We start from the raw sequence: 17,156 nt of genomic DNA, 5'->3' as shown, positions 1-17,156 counted from the left end.
GCTGCTCGCCCGGCCCAGGCCAGCGTTGCCTAAGGCGAGCCGCCGGCCGCCCGGGGCGGTGTGAGGGGCCGGCGGGTCCCAGCGGCCGGTGCCGGCCCGGCGCATGCGCGCTGCAGGCGGAGGAACGGCGACGGGCCGTGCGCATGCGCCCAGCGCCCACGTGATCCGCCGCCCGCGGGGCTGGTGACGCGGCGGCTGAGGGAGCGCCGCGGTCTGTCAGCAGCTCGCCTGTCAGCGCGGCCGGGCCCGAGGGCCGCTGTGGGGACCCGAACCAGCGGGTAGCGGACTCCCTGGGGGGAGCCCTGGCTGGCCTGCCTCGGCGGGCCCGGTGTGAGCACGTCACTCCCAGCTCCACTCCTTGCGCCCGCTCGCTGGGCGCCGTCCAGGGAAAGCGGCGCCTCGGGGGCGGGGCCCGGAGCCGGGGAAGAAGTGCTCGCCGAGGCGTTAGCGGCTGGCGGGGAAAGGGGCTGCTTGGTGGCCTGGCCAGGGCCGCAAGCGGACTCGCCCAGAGCTTCCCCGGGCCCGCCGAGCTTTCTAAGGCGCCTTGAAACGGGCTGTCCCTCTGGTGAAGGTGGGTGCCGAGCTGCGTGCTGGAACTGGGAGGTAGCTGGAGGATGCTCCCACGGTCCTGTTCCTCTCTCCTCCTGTATCCCGATCTTTTCCTGTAGCAATAAAAGAGCACCTCTTGGTTAGTAGTCTTCTGCGGTATTGTTTTCATTGCTGCAGACAGCATGGTGCTTTTTACTACTCTCTTATCTATGTTCACTTTTTCCTCAGCAACACACATGGTCGCCCAGTTTGTTCTTCCCAGTGCTCTCTATTGCTTCTCCAGCTTCGGCTCATCAGTTGCACCATTTTCTCACTCTTTCCTCTTGTCTATTTAACAGGGGTTTTCGCTTAATTAAAGCTTGTAGTAGATAAAGCAGAGGTATATAAATTTAATTTTTAAATACTGTTTTGAAAGTGATATGAAAAAGTCGAGAATTGAGCTAGCCCTACACTCATCATTGTTGCCTTCTTTTGTTGCACTGTACATGATCATGCTCTCAGTTTCAACTCTGGTTTTCTCTGGCTGCTGCCAAATACGTGGATCAGCAAGTGCCTCTTGTGTTATACTGTGTGGGTTTCCTTATAAACATTTCAGTGATGCTTTTACTTTAAAATCATTACAAGACCTGAGTGGATACTTTGCTAGTAACCTGTCAGTCATCAGTTGATATCTCTGGAACATCCTAAGCTGTATGAAAAGGTAAAGATATTGTTATCTTTTTGTGTATTTTACAAAAATATTTTTCCAGTATTTTTCATCAAGTTTTCTATATTACATACATAGAAACTGCATATATATTGAACTGTTTTTAATAAAATTCACACTTTTGGAGAATGAAGAAATTAACAAGCATGTTTCTCTTCAGTAATTAATGTGTGATAAACACCAGTGGATGTGTAAGCAAGGTTCTGTTGTATCTCAGCTAAGACTGACACCAGCAAGTTGTATTACTTAAAGCAGTATATTTATTGAATGTCTGATTTAAGTTTCAATTTAAATTGAACTGCCCGGCTTTTCATGGAGTTTTGTGTCCTCAGTAGATCAATAGTTGTTTATGCTGTCTTAATGGTGACTAATTAGAAATTGTATAATTAGTATTGCAGAGAAAGAAAACATGACAACTGTTGCTGTTAGAAAGAAAGAAGTCACTAGAGATCTAGATCATTGTGATATCCCGTACTATGTTTCTGAATTTGTGGAAAGAGAAGTCGGAAATGACTATGGTTCTCTGAGGAAGCTAGACAACCTTGTTGATAAGCTATCTGAAAATAAAAAGCAGTTAGAAGAACAGGTAAGCATCTTTATTTCCCCCCCCCTTCTGAATATGTTGTATGACTGACTAAGTATATTTAACTAAATTAAAGCAATGTATTAATATCTCAAATGGTACTACTCTACATAGTGCGGTATTTTTATGTCAGACTCAATACTTCTCTGTGAATGTAGGTACTTACAGTTTCATCAGAAGTCCCTAAAAGAATTCAGAATGCCCTAAAGAATGCAGAAGATTCTAAAAAGTCTCTGAGTCGGCTTCTAGAGGAAGAAACTCTTCTATCTGATTCAATCAATAGCCACTTACTGAAAGCTCAGCCATGGATGGAGGATCTTGATGTACTGATTAATCAAGTAGAAGAGATTGAACGACACCTGGCCTATCTTAAATGGATTTCACGAATAGAAGAGTTAAGGTAAGGTTTGAGTGCTGCATATATGTTTTGAGACTAGTAACCTGGTTTGTCCCATCATTCAAATGCCTTAGATTTGAGAAGTTTTATCTTCACTTTTCAATATACAAATGATTATTTCCTGTTATCTTTAATGAATTTTTGACCTTGACTTTTTTTGTATTTTATAGTGATAGCATTCAGCAATATCTGATGACCAACAATGTTACAGAGGCAGCCAGTACTCTAGCATTCATGGCAGAACTGGATATTAAACTTCAGGAGTCATCTTGTTCTCATCTTCTTGCTTTTGTGAGATCCACTGTTAAATTCTGGCATAAAATTCTTAAGGACAAATTGTCGAGGTAAGAGATGTACTGTCGCTCCCTTGTCTGTGCATTGTTTGTGTTAAAGTTCGTGTTAAAGTGCATATTTTGTGTTGCAGTGACTTTGAAGAGGTACTAACCCAGCTCCGCTGGCCATTTGTGGGGCCACCGCAGTCTCAGGCGTTTGGCCTTGCGGTACCAGCCAGTGCTCCTGATGTATACAACAATTTGGAGATGTTGTTTTGTCAGCTTCTGAAGTTGCAAACCTCGTATCCTTTTAAATAGTTGTGGTGTATTTTAGTAAGAGTAATAAAAGTCAGAGATGCACATTCTTAAGGAGAATTATTTAAAATTTTGTTCTCCCTAAAGACAGACGATAATTTGAATTTATGTTACTTTGTATTAATATTAGAATGCTTTTGGGGTTTTTTTTGTTTAGAAAATAACAGGTGCCAAAGTTTTCCTTTTTGGCACATTGTAACTCCAAGTCATCAGATCTATTGCTCTCCTGGTAGCTGACAGTTCAAGTTTCGTGATGATCAGGCCTTACATGTTGCAGCAAAATTACCTGCGTTAGTAAATGGTGATGTGTATTTTATTTTACGCAGATAATACTTTCCTTTTGTAGCCTTATTTGAAATCAGCCTTAATCACTTTAATATGTCCCATCTCAGAAGGAAAGGAGAAAAAGCTAAAGATGTATGTCTTGGAAGGAGACTTTGCAAAAAGGGGAGACTACAGAAGGGTTTTCATTGTGCGGTGATAGTAGTCTGCTTTTGAGGTTAATCAGAAGGCACTGCTGCCCATCCTGTTCCTTTTTTTTGTGAATTAAATCACAGCTAAAGCTCAACCAAACAATTTTTCTTAGAGTGTGGCCGCCTTTATTATTTTTTTTTTTTTTCATTTTTTTTAGTCATGGAGCAGGAAGATACACAACTCTGAGTTAGTAGCAGTTTTGTTCTGGTGGACTGGGTCACTTAAATCAGTTATATGAAAATGGGAAATCAGGTATTGAATTTATTAATCTCTTAAGTCTTTTATTCTCCTTTAATAAATACGAATAAGCGTGTCTCTTGGACAGCCCCTTTGTTTGGTACTAATAATGATCGTTTTCTGTGTTGTGGTTTTTTTTTTTTTTAACGATACGAGTTTCCGAAGTCAAACTGACTTAGGTGATTTGTATTGTCATTGGATAAATAATCCTTAGCAACTTGGGTTGTATTAAATATTCTGTAAACTGAAATATTTTGACTATCCTTCATATTTGAGGAATTTGATTGCATGATACTGCCTTCAGCCAATGAGGTAGAACTGAAAAATGTTTGTTTTTATAAACCTCTTCTACTAAAATGATGATGTCAGGAGAATTCAACACTGAAATTCATCCTTGACTGTTAAACTTAGAGATGAACTGTTAACCAAACCTAAGCAATTGCCAGAAAAGTACTCTTTACCCCCATCGCCACCTATTATCCTTCCGATACAGATCATGCTGAATCCTCTTCAGAAAAGATTCAAGTATCATTTCACTGGAAATAAACAAACCAATGTTTTAAACAAGGTATGGGAGAAAGCAGTTTGATTTTTTTTTTTAATTGCTTTTTTAAGCAACAGTAGATTGCTGTATTTAAATTGTATAGCTTTAACACTTTCCTTTCTGAAATTAAGGTTCTTCAAAACTGTGCAGTTCTTGTGCCTACCTAAGTGTGGACAGACATCAAGATAACTCCTGGAGACCTTTCAGAGGCACAAGCATTTTTTTCTGGGCCAGGTGATATTAGTCCCTTGCCCAGATCCTTAAGAAAGCGTTACTACGACCTTAGACTGACTCCCATCATTTCAGAAGCTTTGATTTATTTCCTCTGTCTCTTTGCAAACGATTTTGCACTGTTCCTTATTGCTCAAGCTCAAAAGCTGTACAAAGCTCTGACTGTGATTTTCAGTATTGCATTTTGCTGCTGTCATGTAAGTGAAAGCGTTGGATTCTGCTGTTAGTATATAAAATGCGTTTAGTCTAAAGGTACTGTTATATAATTAGTTTTCTGGGTTACATTTTTTAATTGACATACAACAAAAGATGTCCAGTTTACCAGTTGGAAACTGACTCGCTTTTTGTATGAATTATCTTCAAAGACTGAGGATTTTTATCTGAGAATTATCACTGGAACAGGTTTCAGTGTGTTAATGCTGCTGTAATACATCTGGCACAGAGTTTGGGGGCTGTTTCTAACAGTTTAGTTGCACAAGTCTATGTGCTTGTGTTGACAGTCTTGGGTAAAAGTAAATATATTTGCAATCTTGGTAGTTGCTACTACAGTGCTTTTTAAAATAATGTTATGTGTATTAGTGGGGAAGAGTTTTTTTTAGACATGAAAAAAATTATTTCATAAGCAAACGAGAAAATTACGTTCAGGAGATGAAACTTGTGAACAGGAAGAGGTGAACAACTATTTTTCTAAAAATCTTCTGAAGAAAAGTTTGCAGGTGATCTAGTGTCAGATCAGAAAGATATTCCAGCAGAGTCTTGCTCAAATTTGTTTGATTTTTTTTGTTTTTGTTTTTTTTAAATAATAACGAAGGGATTACAAGTATTTCAGAGGACAGGCTCAGAGTTCACTCACAATGATTTAGCAAGTTGAGAAGGGAGTGTCCAAAAAAAAAAAAGTCATGCAATTCAGTAGATGAGTGAAAATTAATATAGAAATGAGAAACGGACACGCAAAATGTGGATAATGTGAGTGCAGTTCAACAGAACATTCTTTGGCTATTGGGAGTGAGGAGGACAGGAACTGCTTCCATTTGGACTAACATTGAAAGAAGTATTCATCAGCCCATGTTTGTAGGTGTGGAAAGTGAAAAAGCTTAAAGGTGTTATAGTCTGAAATGAGAAGGCCATAGATACCCCACTTCCACTGTGGATTGTGGTTGGGGACAATGACAGTAAGAATGGAGCTACTGGGAAGAGTTTTCTTAGGAGTGCATCTTTTTTGCTGTACCAAGAAATAAAGACCACACAGAAGAACAGGAGGAAGTATGAGAAGCAGAAGAGGACCTTGGAAGTGAGACAGCAGTAGAGAAGGGGGAGATAAAAAATGGAGCTCTTGCTTAAGAAGAAACAGAATAATTGGTGCATTTAAGATAATTCAAATCCAGAAATACATTTTTGATACTGCTTTTATGAAAATCAAAGCTAAGTAAAACACAGTGAAAGACCTGTGTGATCTGAGATCAAGAAAAGGCAGGGGAAGAGACTAGTATTTTTAGAAGTCTGTCTTAAAATTTTAGTAGCACTTGAATAAAAGTTGTTTGGATGCATTTAATATTTTCTTTTCTTTTTTAAATAAGCCTGAGTGGTATTTAACACAAGTACTTATGTGGATTGGAAATCACGCAAAGTTCCTTGATGACAAAATCCAGCCAATACTGGACAAGGCAGGATCTTCAGTGAATGCTGGTGTAAGCGCTTTCATGGTTTTATAGATATGAATATGTAAGTCAACTTCTGATAGATATTTGTATGAGCCCGCTTCCACTGGTTTCACTAAGTATGTGGTGAGACTTAAGTCTAGTAGCAGTTTGTTTGCACATGTTAATACTTCCTATCTCTGACATTTTATTCACTTTTTTCTTTCAAAAGCTTGAATTCTCTCGTGCTCTAGTAATGCTGATTTTGGAGAAGCTGGCTGCTGATATTCCGTGCCTGTTGTATGATGATGCGCTCTTTTGTCACCTTGTGGATGAGGTACTTCTGTTTGAGAGAGAGTTATACAGCGTTCATGGTTACCTCAGCAGCTTTCCCAGTTGCATGCACATTCTCTCAGAAGAATCCTGCTTCCAGAGGTGGCTAACGGTGGAAAAAAAATGTAAGACTTCCGTTAGATTTTGTTAGACTCTGTATTGCACGATCAGAAAGAAAGTATGCGTATACTTACACAAATAGCCTTCTCAAATAGGATAAGTCACTTGGACAGGGCTACTACGTAAGACATAAGTATTTTTATACTCTGATTTTTTTTGACTAAAAAGTAGTTAGACACTAATATTGCTTATGTAGTTTGTAGGAATCTTGCCCCTAAGCTGTATGGAATCTATAGGCTGCATTTTAGACAATGTTTTATTTATGTGTGTGCAGACAAGGATGGGCTTTAAATTGAAATAGGGGAAGCGTGCTAACTTTTGAGAAATTTAGAGGAAATATATTGGAAAGGAGCAAGCCAACTATTAAAAAATAAAACAAACCCCTCAATCAACTGTGATGTAACTGTTGATGGCATTGCAAATGCAGATACGTTGAAGCTGGTTTTATATGAAGCCAGGCATCAGTAGTTTTTATAACCTGAAAATGTAAAATTTAACTTACTAGAGATAAGGCTTTTATGTTTATATATATTAGAGGGGGGTTTGTTAGAATTTTTTTTTTTATTAAAAACAAACAATTTACAAGTTTTGTACATCTCAGTTGCTCTTCAGAAAATGGACTCTATGCTTTCATCAGAGGCTGCGTGGGTATCGCAATACAAAGATATCACTGATGTAGATGAAATGAAAGTCCCAGACTGCGCTGAAACTTTTATGACTCTGTTGTTAGTTATAACAGGTAATTATTAATCTATGCACGTTGCTCTTGTTTGTAATGAATAGTAAAAAAACTTCAGCTAACAGTGTTCTTTACTAAATATCCATTGTCAGCAGTAGTCACCAAATAAACTGCAAATACCACAACTTTGCAACGTTAATAAAAGCTTTACAGTTCATTTTGTATTTTGGACACTGAAGCAAGAATAATCTTGTGCTAGTGACATGTTTACAAAATAATAATTAAAAAAAATACATTTGATGTTTAGCATATTAAAACTTGTTCATACTTTAGAGAATATAATTTGTTACAATGCAGTGATAAAAAAAATCCTACTGTTCCTTTTGACTGTGTGGCAATTCAGAAGCTATTAAGTAACACCTGCTTTCTTGGAAGAGAATATAAGAGTAAATAAGTTTTCAGGAGACACTTAATTGCGTGTTCAACGGCTTTATCTTACTCTGCGTGAGCAGGCTTTAGGGGCTGCCCTGGGTGGTGTGATATAATCACATTTTGCTTAAAGTATTAGAATACAAAATGCTGGTGGAATCAGGAGGGGGAAGAATGTAGTTTCTTTACATGTTTAGCTTTTGCACTGAGTAGTTTCCCTGAAATCATTAAAGTATGTCAGCCGTTTTAAATACTATATGATGTTCTCACAGGCCTAAGGTTGTGTAGTAAGACAACTGTAATGTTTCTTTTTGAAAAGCTTTTATTCAGTGATGGAAAGCCTAAAACATTTTATTAATGTCTTTCCAGACAGATATAAGAATCTTCCAACAGCTTCCAGAAAACTACAGTTCCTGGGCCTACAGAAGGAGTTAGTTGATGATTTCCGGATACGGTTAACTCAAGTAATGAAAGAAGAGACTAGAGCTTCCTTAGGATTCCGATACTGTGCAATCCTTAATGCTGTTAACTATATAGCAACAGTGTTGGCAGACTGGGCTGACAATGTAGTAAGTAATTATTTTATTTAAAAAAGCAAAAAAAGAACTTTGGATGTTTTTTATAACAAATATTTTATTTTCAACACTTTTTATCTAAGTGTATTCAAAAGAATTAATTACTGAAAAATTAGAATGAGATGCAAATTCAGATTTAATAAAAGATGTATAAATAAGGACGGATTATTGCTTGAGATCTAAGCTATATTAATTATAAACTTTCTAGGGAAATGCAAGGAGAGCCTGGGGATGGAATAATCTGAACAGACAAAAAAGTAGTCTCTTTTACATGCTTTGTATTGTACAAAATTAGTGTGTTGATTTTTTGAGATCTCTGAGCCAGTATTAACAGCACTGATGTTGAAGTGCGTGCAGTAGCCTGTGCACAATGCATGAACTACTCCCGTGGCAGGTTAGCTTAAATGGATTCAGCCCGGGGGTCTGCATTGCGACATGGTTTAGGTACTGCTCAGAAAGGCTGCTCGCTGATAACTGGGAATTGGGAATTAATTATTTTGCTATATAATAGCCTGGTGTCAGCATGGTTATTCTGTAGGGTTTCAGCTTTTCTATGATTATTGGTACAAAAGGTCAAAAAAACCTATTACACATGATGATTACACATGATTCTATGTGTGTAGAAATAGGTATTGTGTGCGAGATGGGCAGCCTCTCAATTCTTTTTGTCTTCACAGGAAACTATAACTCTAGCAGAGGATAATCTTGATTTGATAGGGCAGCAGCCTTCGTGTTGTATAGCTGCCTCTACCTATGTGTCTTGACCTGCTCGAAAGCACAACCAACAAGTTGTTACCATTATGTCACATTAAATTTGATCCATTTTCTTGATTTACCAGCCCAGTAAATTTATGATTTAATGAACAATTATTTCTAATACAAATTACTATTAAAGATTCTAGTTTACTTTTTCAAACATTAAAAAGAACAAAATTGGGGTTTTTTTAAGCATTCTGCTGTTAATCTTTAAATATCTTTTTAGTATTTCTCTATATCTATTCCTATTATGTATTTGCTGTTGTATCTGAAACCTGTATCAGTTCCATCACTGGGATTAAACCACCATGCTAAATCAGGAAAGACAGGAAAGTGTTTTTAAAATCTTAAGTTTATAACTGTGTCAGGAGTGTGTTTTCTAGAACTGTGCCTATTAAAAGTACCGATCCGATGAAAAGTTCAAATGGTAAGATTATTTTTTGTAGTATTCATGTCTGGTTTTGTTTCTCTAGTTCTTCTTGCAGCTACAGCAGGCCGAGCTGGAGGTTTGTGCAGAAAGTAACACCGTCAGTAAACTCCAGCTAGGGCAGCTGGCCTCCATGGAGAGCTCTGTCTTTGATGAGATGATTAACCTCCTGGAACGCCTGAAACATGACATGCTGACTCGTCAAGTGGATCATGTCTTCAGAGAGGTCAAAGATGCTGCAAAGCTGTACAAAAAAGAGAGGTGATTCTCTCTGCTTACTCTCCTCCCATATTACAATATTATTTCCTGTTAAAAATACTGAGGTAAATAAAGGTAGGAATAACTAATAGGCAACTTTATTTTCCTGAATAGGAATGGCACAGGGTACTAAGTTTTGGAAAATTCTCTGAACGCTTACTTCAAGACTATGTTTTGTTTAATGCTATGTTTTCTAAAGTAGTTCCACAATCAGTGGGGGTGTTATCTTAAAAATCCTGGGAAGAATTCTGGATTGCTCTTATTTGGACAATAATTTTTTTCTTCATAGTAGTATTAAAGAGTTAATATAAAATGGCCTGTAATGACTGTTCTGTCTTCACAGATTCATAGGGCTTCTTGGATATTTGCTCCAGAGTAGAATTTCTTGTACTTCGTAAGAGGAACACAACTCTGTGATTTTTCTGGATTAGATGGGGTTTCTTTGAATGGCATGTACAGAGATTTATAACTAAAGCATGAGTTTAATATTAAATGAAAATTAAACATAGCATTAGACTGTGGTTACTTTTAGATTTGAAATGGGAAAGGAGAACTCCCTTGCTCTCTCTGAATCATTGTAAATGTGTAAGATTCTTTTAAAGGATAATTTTAACTTCAGTTGTCATATAAATAATTTCATTATAATGACTTCAGTGTGATAATTTCTTTCAGGTGGTTATCTTTACCATCTCAAGCAGAGCAAGCAGTAATGTCTTTATCGAGCACAGCTTGCCCAATGTTGTTGACCCTACGAGACCGCTTGCTACAATTGGAACAGCAGCTGTGTCACTCGCTGTTCAAAATTTTCTGGCAAATGCTTGCCGAGAAAGTGGATTTATACATATATCAGGAAGTAGGTATCAGCAAAATGTGACCTGTGCAGTGCAGTGTAAGTGTCGGTGACAGTCCTAAACAGCAGATGCACCTCTGTCTTTGTAGATAATTATGGCAAATCATTTCAATGAAGGAGGAGCAGCACAACTCCAGTTTGACATGAGTAGAAATCTGTTCCCTTTGTTTTCACACTACTGCAAGAGGCCAGAAAACTACTTCAAGCAGTAAGTGCGCAACCTTCTGATCTATGGGTATTTCAGAAGTGAACGTCCAGATGAATAAATATTTAGTCTAGAAACAATGTGGCAAAGACAGGGTATTTGTTTGTTCCCTAATGATACTAATTAGGGAAAATGTTCAGATTCTAGCAACTGTCTGTTAAACTGTGCTTGTAAAATATACTGAATAAGAACTTTCTAATTATCTTAGGGGAAAATGTAGTTAGGGAAAGCTAGACAGGTTCACTGGTAAAATCTGTTCTGTGTTTTTAATACTGGTGGAAAACTTGAGAAGCAAAAGCCAGGCTGAGCACTGGAAGACAAAATATTGATGCTTACGGAATACACATGCAAAATGGAAAAGGCTGAGAGTAAGAACAAGTATACTATTTGCTTTGATCTGAAGCAGTACTTCTCAGTGCAATACTTCTCATCCTTTTCAGAAGTCCATGGAGACTTTTTTGCTAATCACTGTGTGCACAAAATTAAGTGTATCATCTCATGGGTGCTTCTCATATTGATCCATACAACTTTTTCCTCTAGCATAAAAGAAGCCTGCATTATCCTGAACCTGAATGTTGGTTCTGCCTTGCTTCTGAAGGATGTACTACAGTCGGCTTCGGAAAATGAACCAACGTTAAATCCAAACCAGCCATCTGCAACAGCAGCACTAAATGAACTTGGCGTTTACAAATTAGCTCAAAAGGATGTTGAGATTCTTCTCAATTTGAGAGCTAGTTGGCCAAATACAGGAAAATAAAGACTTCAGAAATGGTGCATAACATGGTCTAGATTACTCATTTCAAACAAAAGTGAAGCTAATATGTTGCAATATACTTAGGTTAATTTTTTTCAGTACTGTATGCTGGACAATTGCTTTAATCTAATCTTATGCCTTATTGTATACAGTTCCAAAAAAATTCCAAAATGCTCCCGACTTGGTTTTGAACTGCACGGATCTTATTTTCCACGGCCACTTTGACGTTGCATTTAGAAGCTAAAACTTTCTTCATCTCTAATGAGTATGTCTGCCTTGTCAGTGCTGTGTGCTGTAACATCATTCTAAGCAATATTTACAGTGGAAACGCACCTTTGTACAATATGGACAACTCTTCCTTATGCACTGGTCCACCTTCACTTAAACACATGTTTTACATCTCTAACTCACAGGCAATGGATGTTGTGTATTAAAATGTGTATATGCAGAACACAGAAGGAGGGAATGAATGAGTATGAAGGAGTATGTCACTTTGTTTTCTTTATTCATACTAATTCAGGCTTTTTTTCCTTGGCTGTACCAGAGTCCTCTTTTTTTAAAGCTTCTCCTTAAAAATTGCATAAATACTGTGTTGTAAGTTTGAAAATGGCATTTTACTTGGAAGTGCCACCTTTCTTTAACTGTGGGCAGTTGTCATAACTTGCTGAAATTGGTCCTTAAAAAAAAAACCACCACAACACAAGCTCAAAAAACAACTTAAGAAACAGCTCAACTCATAAAGTTAATTTTATTCAATGGTAATGAGCCAACAAGTAACAGCCCCTTACTGTAAGCTACAAACTGTAGGAGGAAACTTGAAAATGCTATTTTAGTTGTGTAAAAGAGATCTCTAGGGTTGTTTTTTTTAACCACCTAATTGTATTAAGAAAAGCAATTCTCAAAATATCCCCCTCCAGGGCCGGGTAAACATGAACAAGTTTTTGTCATTTATCCTTTTCAGGATATCCTATCCTTGTTCAAACAGGGGCGGGGGGGTTGGGGGGTGTTGGAGGTGAGAAAAAGAGAGTACTGCTAAAAATCAGTTGACAAACCAGAAGAATTGAGCAAGATGCCTATTTTGAATATATATAGCAGACCACTGCTCAAACTAATACGCAGCCCAGCTCTCCAGCATCTTTTTCTTCCTAAGACAGAAAAAAAAGAATTTTAGTTAAGTAGCAATGAGAATGATCAGTTGCAGTTACCTTTCAGTGACTGCAACAGTTACCAAAAAATTGCCCCCTGAACCAGACTTTTACCATGAGAAATTATTACAATGCTGAGCTTTGAGCTTGTTTCACGTACAGGTGTGCTGCTGCCTCTGGAAAAGAGGACACCACTTCTTCACTCTCTCACATTTCTAGAGGAGCGTTTGAACCCCTGGGCTCCCCGGTAACCCTCAGTCTGCGCTGAGGCTGGGTAACCCGAGAGGGCTGCTTTGAGAGGATCCTGGAACCGAGGTGGTGGAAGACAATGAGGTGGAGCAAAATGCGGTGGTGGAGTTTGGTTCAGGTTACAGCAAGCCCAGCAAGGTCAGGCAAAGTAAAGGGGTTAAGCTTAAACCAGGAAGTCCTTTCATTATATAGTTATGTAAATAAAAAATAAATCTCAGTAAAGTATCGCCTGTGCATATCCCCCCCCCCTCAAAAAACCCACAGCCCATCTTTCAATAAAACTTACACTTCTTCCTTGAATACATCCAGTGTGATATTCGCATCCTCTCCAAACTGCAGATCTTCAGTGCTCAGTCCCAAAGTTTTAAGAGCTAAAGTTAGGGAAGAAGAATTTTCTATGCAAGTCTTGGAAAGATTAATTTAACATCTTAATGTGTCCTAGATACAATAAAAGGTAAACATACGTAACTTAAACAAACGTAACTTAAACATATGAAGTTTTTTTTTTTCAGCTTTCCAAGTTACCAAGTTGTGTGTTGGCAGATGTGCGGATGCTTTTAAACTACGCGTATGCCTGGCTTTGAAACCATTGTAATAATTCCATGTGCAAACAAATACAAGCCCTTTAGCGTGGTCTGCCGCTCAGGTGAGACGCACCTTCCCTGTACTGCGCTGCCGTGATGTGGCCTTGCCCCACAACGTCCAGCAGCTGGAACATGGCGGCCAGGTTGGCCTCGTCCATGAGGTAGGGGTACTCCCCCTCGGCCCGCTTTCCAGCCTTCACCCTTTCCAGCGCCTGGATCAGGAACTCGCGTGGTCTTTCTGCAACGAAGTAAAATTACCCACAGCCGCAGGCGACCGAAGGCCACACAACCCCCTTCCCCGCCATTCCCCTGCTTTTCGCGGCGGGGGAGGCCCCACAGCGGCCCAGCCCGGCCTTGCGGTGCCGCACCGGGTCGGTGGTAGAGCAGCAGCGCGCCGAGGCGGTGGAGCAGCTCGGGGATGCGGTGCCGCTCCAGGTAGTCGCGGCACTGCCGCTCGCCCGCCGCCATCCCGCGTTGCCAGGAGACCGCGCGCGCCCCGCCCCGCGCGCAACGGCCGTTAAACTGTCCCCGCCCCGCGCGCAACGGCCGTTAACCCGTCCCTACCCCGCCTGAGGTGTTCCAGGCGGGCCGCGCTGAGGGAGCCGGCGGGCGAGCAGCGGGGGCGAGAGCGGCAGCCGCTGGTACGCGGAGGGGGAGCCCTCGGGAAAGGCAACGCCACGCGGAAACGGCGGCGGGGCGCGGCGGGAGGGAGGGAGGGAGGGAGAACAGCCTCTGGCCAGAGCCGGCGGCGGGGGGGCGCTCGGTCAGTCGGCTCAGGGCGTCAAGCGGGGTAAAGTGGGATTACCGAGGCTTTACCGACTGCACGGCCCCTGCCGCCGTGGGCAGAGGGGGGAAGCACAAGTTAATTTGCCCAGATGTCATCGCGTTAGCCCTAGAAGCGACAGAAAATCGTCGCTTCCAGCCAAGTTACTGGTTTGTGCCGCAAGTGCAGTAATTCACGGAGAAAGCAAATTACACTCTATTGTTTGTAACATTTATGCAACTCTTCCCACTTTCAGACCTATTTCCTTCCATATGCGGCAATGCAGACTACACCTTTCGCTTTTTCCCATACACCATCCAGTACCTGGACTACCTTGTTAAAGGTGGGCTTGGTTAATCTTAGTAAACGTGAGGGGATAACAAAATACTCAGATGCCACCTAGTGGAACGGCAGCATCTGTGCTCAATACCGCTATGATACGCAAAATCAATGATCAGCAACTAAGACTAAGAAAGGTTACATTTTTGAATAATTTTATAGGTTTGCAGCCATCAAAGAACATTTTTATTGTACTACTCACTGTGAGCAGGAGAACGAAATAAAAGTGCCCCACTAAAAAAAAAAAGTTCAAACAAATCTACGAAGACATAACCATCTGCCATCAAATAAAAATAGACAATGATAAATAAGCATATAGTAAAGAGAAAAAAATGGCATTGCTGTGAAAAGTCTAGCACTATCCACATTTAACTATTTGCCAAAACTAAAATATCACAAGACAGTAAAATATCACAAGACATTCACCTTTTTTTTTTTTTTTTTGAGAATGAGTGGGAGAAAGGCAGCATCCCAAATTGCAAAGATTGTACAGCCATGCTCTGCCTGTATTCTTCAGTATTTTAAAATGATTACGCTACCTGCTTTAGGGCTAGAGGAAGTGTAGGTTCATAAGTCGCCTCCCTTGACAGGGACGTGGCAGTGATGAAAACCTCCTTTTCCTAAGGAATACAACTACTGAACTTACTCCTGCATTTGACTTTTCTGTGTCTTTCAATAGAGCCTGCAAAGCACTAAGTTTTTCCTAAAGAAGAATGATGGGAGAAAGTGTAGACTGAAGTGCAGAGAAGTACAAACAAGACACTGCACTGGCCAGCAGAGGAGAAAAAGAGACATGGAAAATATTGGACTGGAGAGAAAGGCAAGTCAGTTAGTGTTTGGGGCAGGGAAAACAGCATTTGGCAAAGGAAGTTTCTCCTTTAGTGGTCAATAAAGATAACCAATATAAAATACATAAGTTGAAGGCTGAAAGTTTAAGAATAAACACCATAATTACAGGTTGAAGTGTGTTTTTCTGAGGAATGGTTCAAAAATCACTAAGCAGAGCAAACCCCAATTTGATTTATAACTAGGAATATTTTTTTTGTTTTTATTTAATGTCACTGTTGAGAAAGCACAATTTATTTCCTTAAAAAAGTTTACTGATAATGCGCTATGTAGGGAGTTTGTTATCCTCAGATCATACAATGATATATCAGCTATGTATACAAATCCTAAAAGTATGACAGTTTTGGACAATTTGTGAGAAGCTCACTTGGTCTATTGTAAAGAAAAATTGAACTTCTGGTGGCTAAGAAAACCAGGATTTGACAAACATCTCAAAGTTTTCTAGTTCCATTATAGAGATGCTGCTAATTGAGTTTTAATCAAGAACTCAAGGATCAACCCTATTTTTATGTGTTCAAAGTGTCCTGGTTACTTAAAATTGAATTTGGTTGACAGACTTAATACCTGTTGTGGCAGAAGCTGAGCCTTTTGCAGAATATCATTAATAACTTAAGCCTTTCATCTAATTACATAGGACTAAATAGACTACCAGGAGTCTTAAGGGTTGTAATGAAGAGGAACGGGGACCGCAGGTCAGATATGAAGCTGGTTGTAGAACAAACATTTGTCTTGCTGAGGAAAACAGGCGGATGGAAATGTTCTTCCAAATGGGAATGTTAGGAGACTGAAGTCTATGGCTGTGGGAAGAGACAGGAGCAAAAAGGGCTGGGAAACATGCCTAGGTCTGCCATACGCTTACCGTCAACCTGCTGAGTAGCAGCTCCTTTAATGCTTTACCCGCCCCTGCTCCTCAGCGTGGACATTAGAAAGCGCTCTGTGTTAGGGAGCACGGGGTGGAGCTGTAGGGATTGGGTCCTGCCATTTCTGTAGCTGCTTTGGAGGAGCTACGCTGCACCCTTCCATTGTGTATCCTCAAGGACTTCCAAAATAGTCACCAGGGGATTTACACTATACATTTATAAGGGAAAGTGATTAACAGCAGAAATATTAAGCTTCTGGGTATTAATTATCTCAACATCCAGAACCGTGCCCCCCCATTTTTTTATTTCCTGTATAGAATGGCAGAATAATTTAGGTTGGAGTGGACCTCTGGAGATCATGTGGTCAATCCCCCACCCCCTCCAAACTGGGCTAATTTCAAAGTGTAGATGAAATTGTTCACGGCCTTGTCCAGTCAAGTTTTTACTGTCTCCAAGATGGAGATTCCACAACATTGCTTGGTCCCTGTTCCAGTGCTCAACTACATTGCAAAGAATTTTTGCCTTGTGTCTAATGAAAATTCCCCTTGCACTACCTTAAGTCTATTGCTTGTTGCCATTTTATTGTGCATCACCAGGAAGAGTCTGTCTCCAACTTCTCTACAATCACCCATCTTGTAGCTGCATACAGCACTTGGACCCCTCTCCCCCCTTAATCTTCTGGTCTTAAAACTGAACAAAACATTTTTTTAGCATATCCTTATTCGTCACGTGCTTCAGCTACTAATCGTCTTGGTAGTGCTCCACTGAACTCACTTCAGTATGCATGCTGCATCTTGTATGGTGGAAGTCTAAACTGGACATGGTTCTGCAGGTGCAGTCTCACAAGTGCCAAAACAGAGGGTGACAATCAGTTCCCTCTGGTTGCTGCCTACAGTCTTACTGCCGCAGCTCGAGCTGTGGTTGTATTTCAGCACCCCAGGTCCCGATACTGACTCACGTTCAACTTGTCCACCTGCCCCTTTTCCTGCAAAGTTGCTTTCTTGCCAGTCAGCCCCCAGCTTGTTCAATGACATGGGGT

General features: G+C 40.3%; 2 protein-coding genes across 6 annotated transcripts; one reads left to right on the top strand and one right to left on the bottom strand.

Moving 5' to 3' along the window:
- Positions 1–175: 175 nt before the first annotated feature.
- On the top strand, positions 176–11,819 carry RINT1 (RAD50 interactor 1). 5 transcript variants are annotated; one of them, XM_063323454.1, is made up of 15 exons: positions 176–571; positions 1,214–1,249; positions 1,646–1,841; positions 1,997–2,238; positions 2,406–2,579; positions 2,660–2,809; positions 3,945–4,101; positions 5,886–5,996; positions 6,178–6,403; positions 7,000–7,137; positions 7,876–8,075; positions 9,311–9,525; positions 10,195–10,375; positions 10,462–10,580; positions 11,118–11,819. In XM_063323454.1, exons 2-15 carry the CDS (start codon positions 1,242–1,244, stop codon positions 11,332–11,334), a joined length of 2,334 nt encoding a protein of 777 aa, XP_063179524.1. In that variant the 5' UTR covers positions 176–571; positions 1,214–1,241; the 3' UTR covers positions 11,335–11,819. The 5 variants fall into 5 exon arrangements, with proteins under 5 accessions (XP_063179524.1, XP_063179523.1, XP_063179522.1 ...); XM_063323453.1 differs by having other exon boundaries at positions 176–646; positions 1,145–1,249; XM_063323452.1 differs by having other exon boundaries at positions 176–1,249.
- A 99-nt stretch (positions 11,820–11,918) lies between these two features.
- EFCAB10 (EF-hand calcium binding domain 10) lies at positions 11,919–13,809 on the bottom strand. The gene is made up of 4 exons (XM_063323457.1): positions 13,678–13,809; positions 13,383–13,547; positions 13,012–13,096; positions 11,919–12,476 (listed from the first exon to the last, which is right to left on the bottom strand). Exons 1-4 carry the CDS (start codon positions 13,775–13,777, stop codon positions 12,440–12,442), a joined length of 387 nt encoding a protein of 128 aa, XP_063179527.1. The 5' UTR covers positions 13,778–13,809; the 3' UTR covers positions 11,919–12,439.
- Positions 13,810–17,156: the final 3,347 nt, after the last annotated feature.

This window comes from Chroicocephalus ridibundus, chromosome 1 (assembly GCF_963924245.1).
Source record: "Chroicocephalus ridibundus chromosome 1, bChrRid1.1, whole genome shotgun sequence".
In the NCBI taxonomy this organism is placed as follows: Eukaryota; Metazoa; Chordata; class Aves; order Charadriiformes; family Laridae; genus Chroicocephalus; species Chroicocephalus ridibundus.
This window is presented reverse-complemented; position numbering and strand designations above follow the sequence as displayed.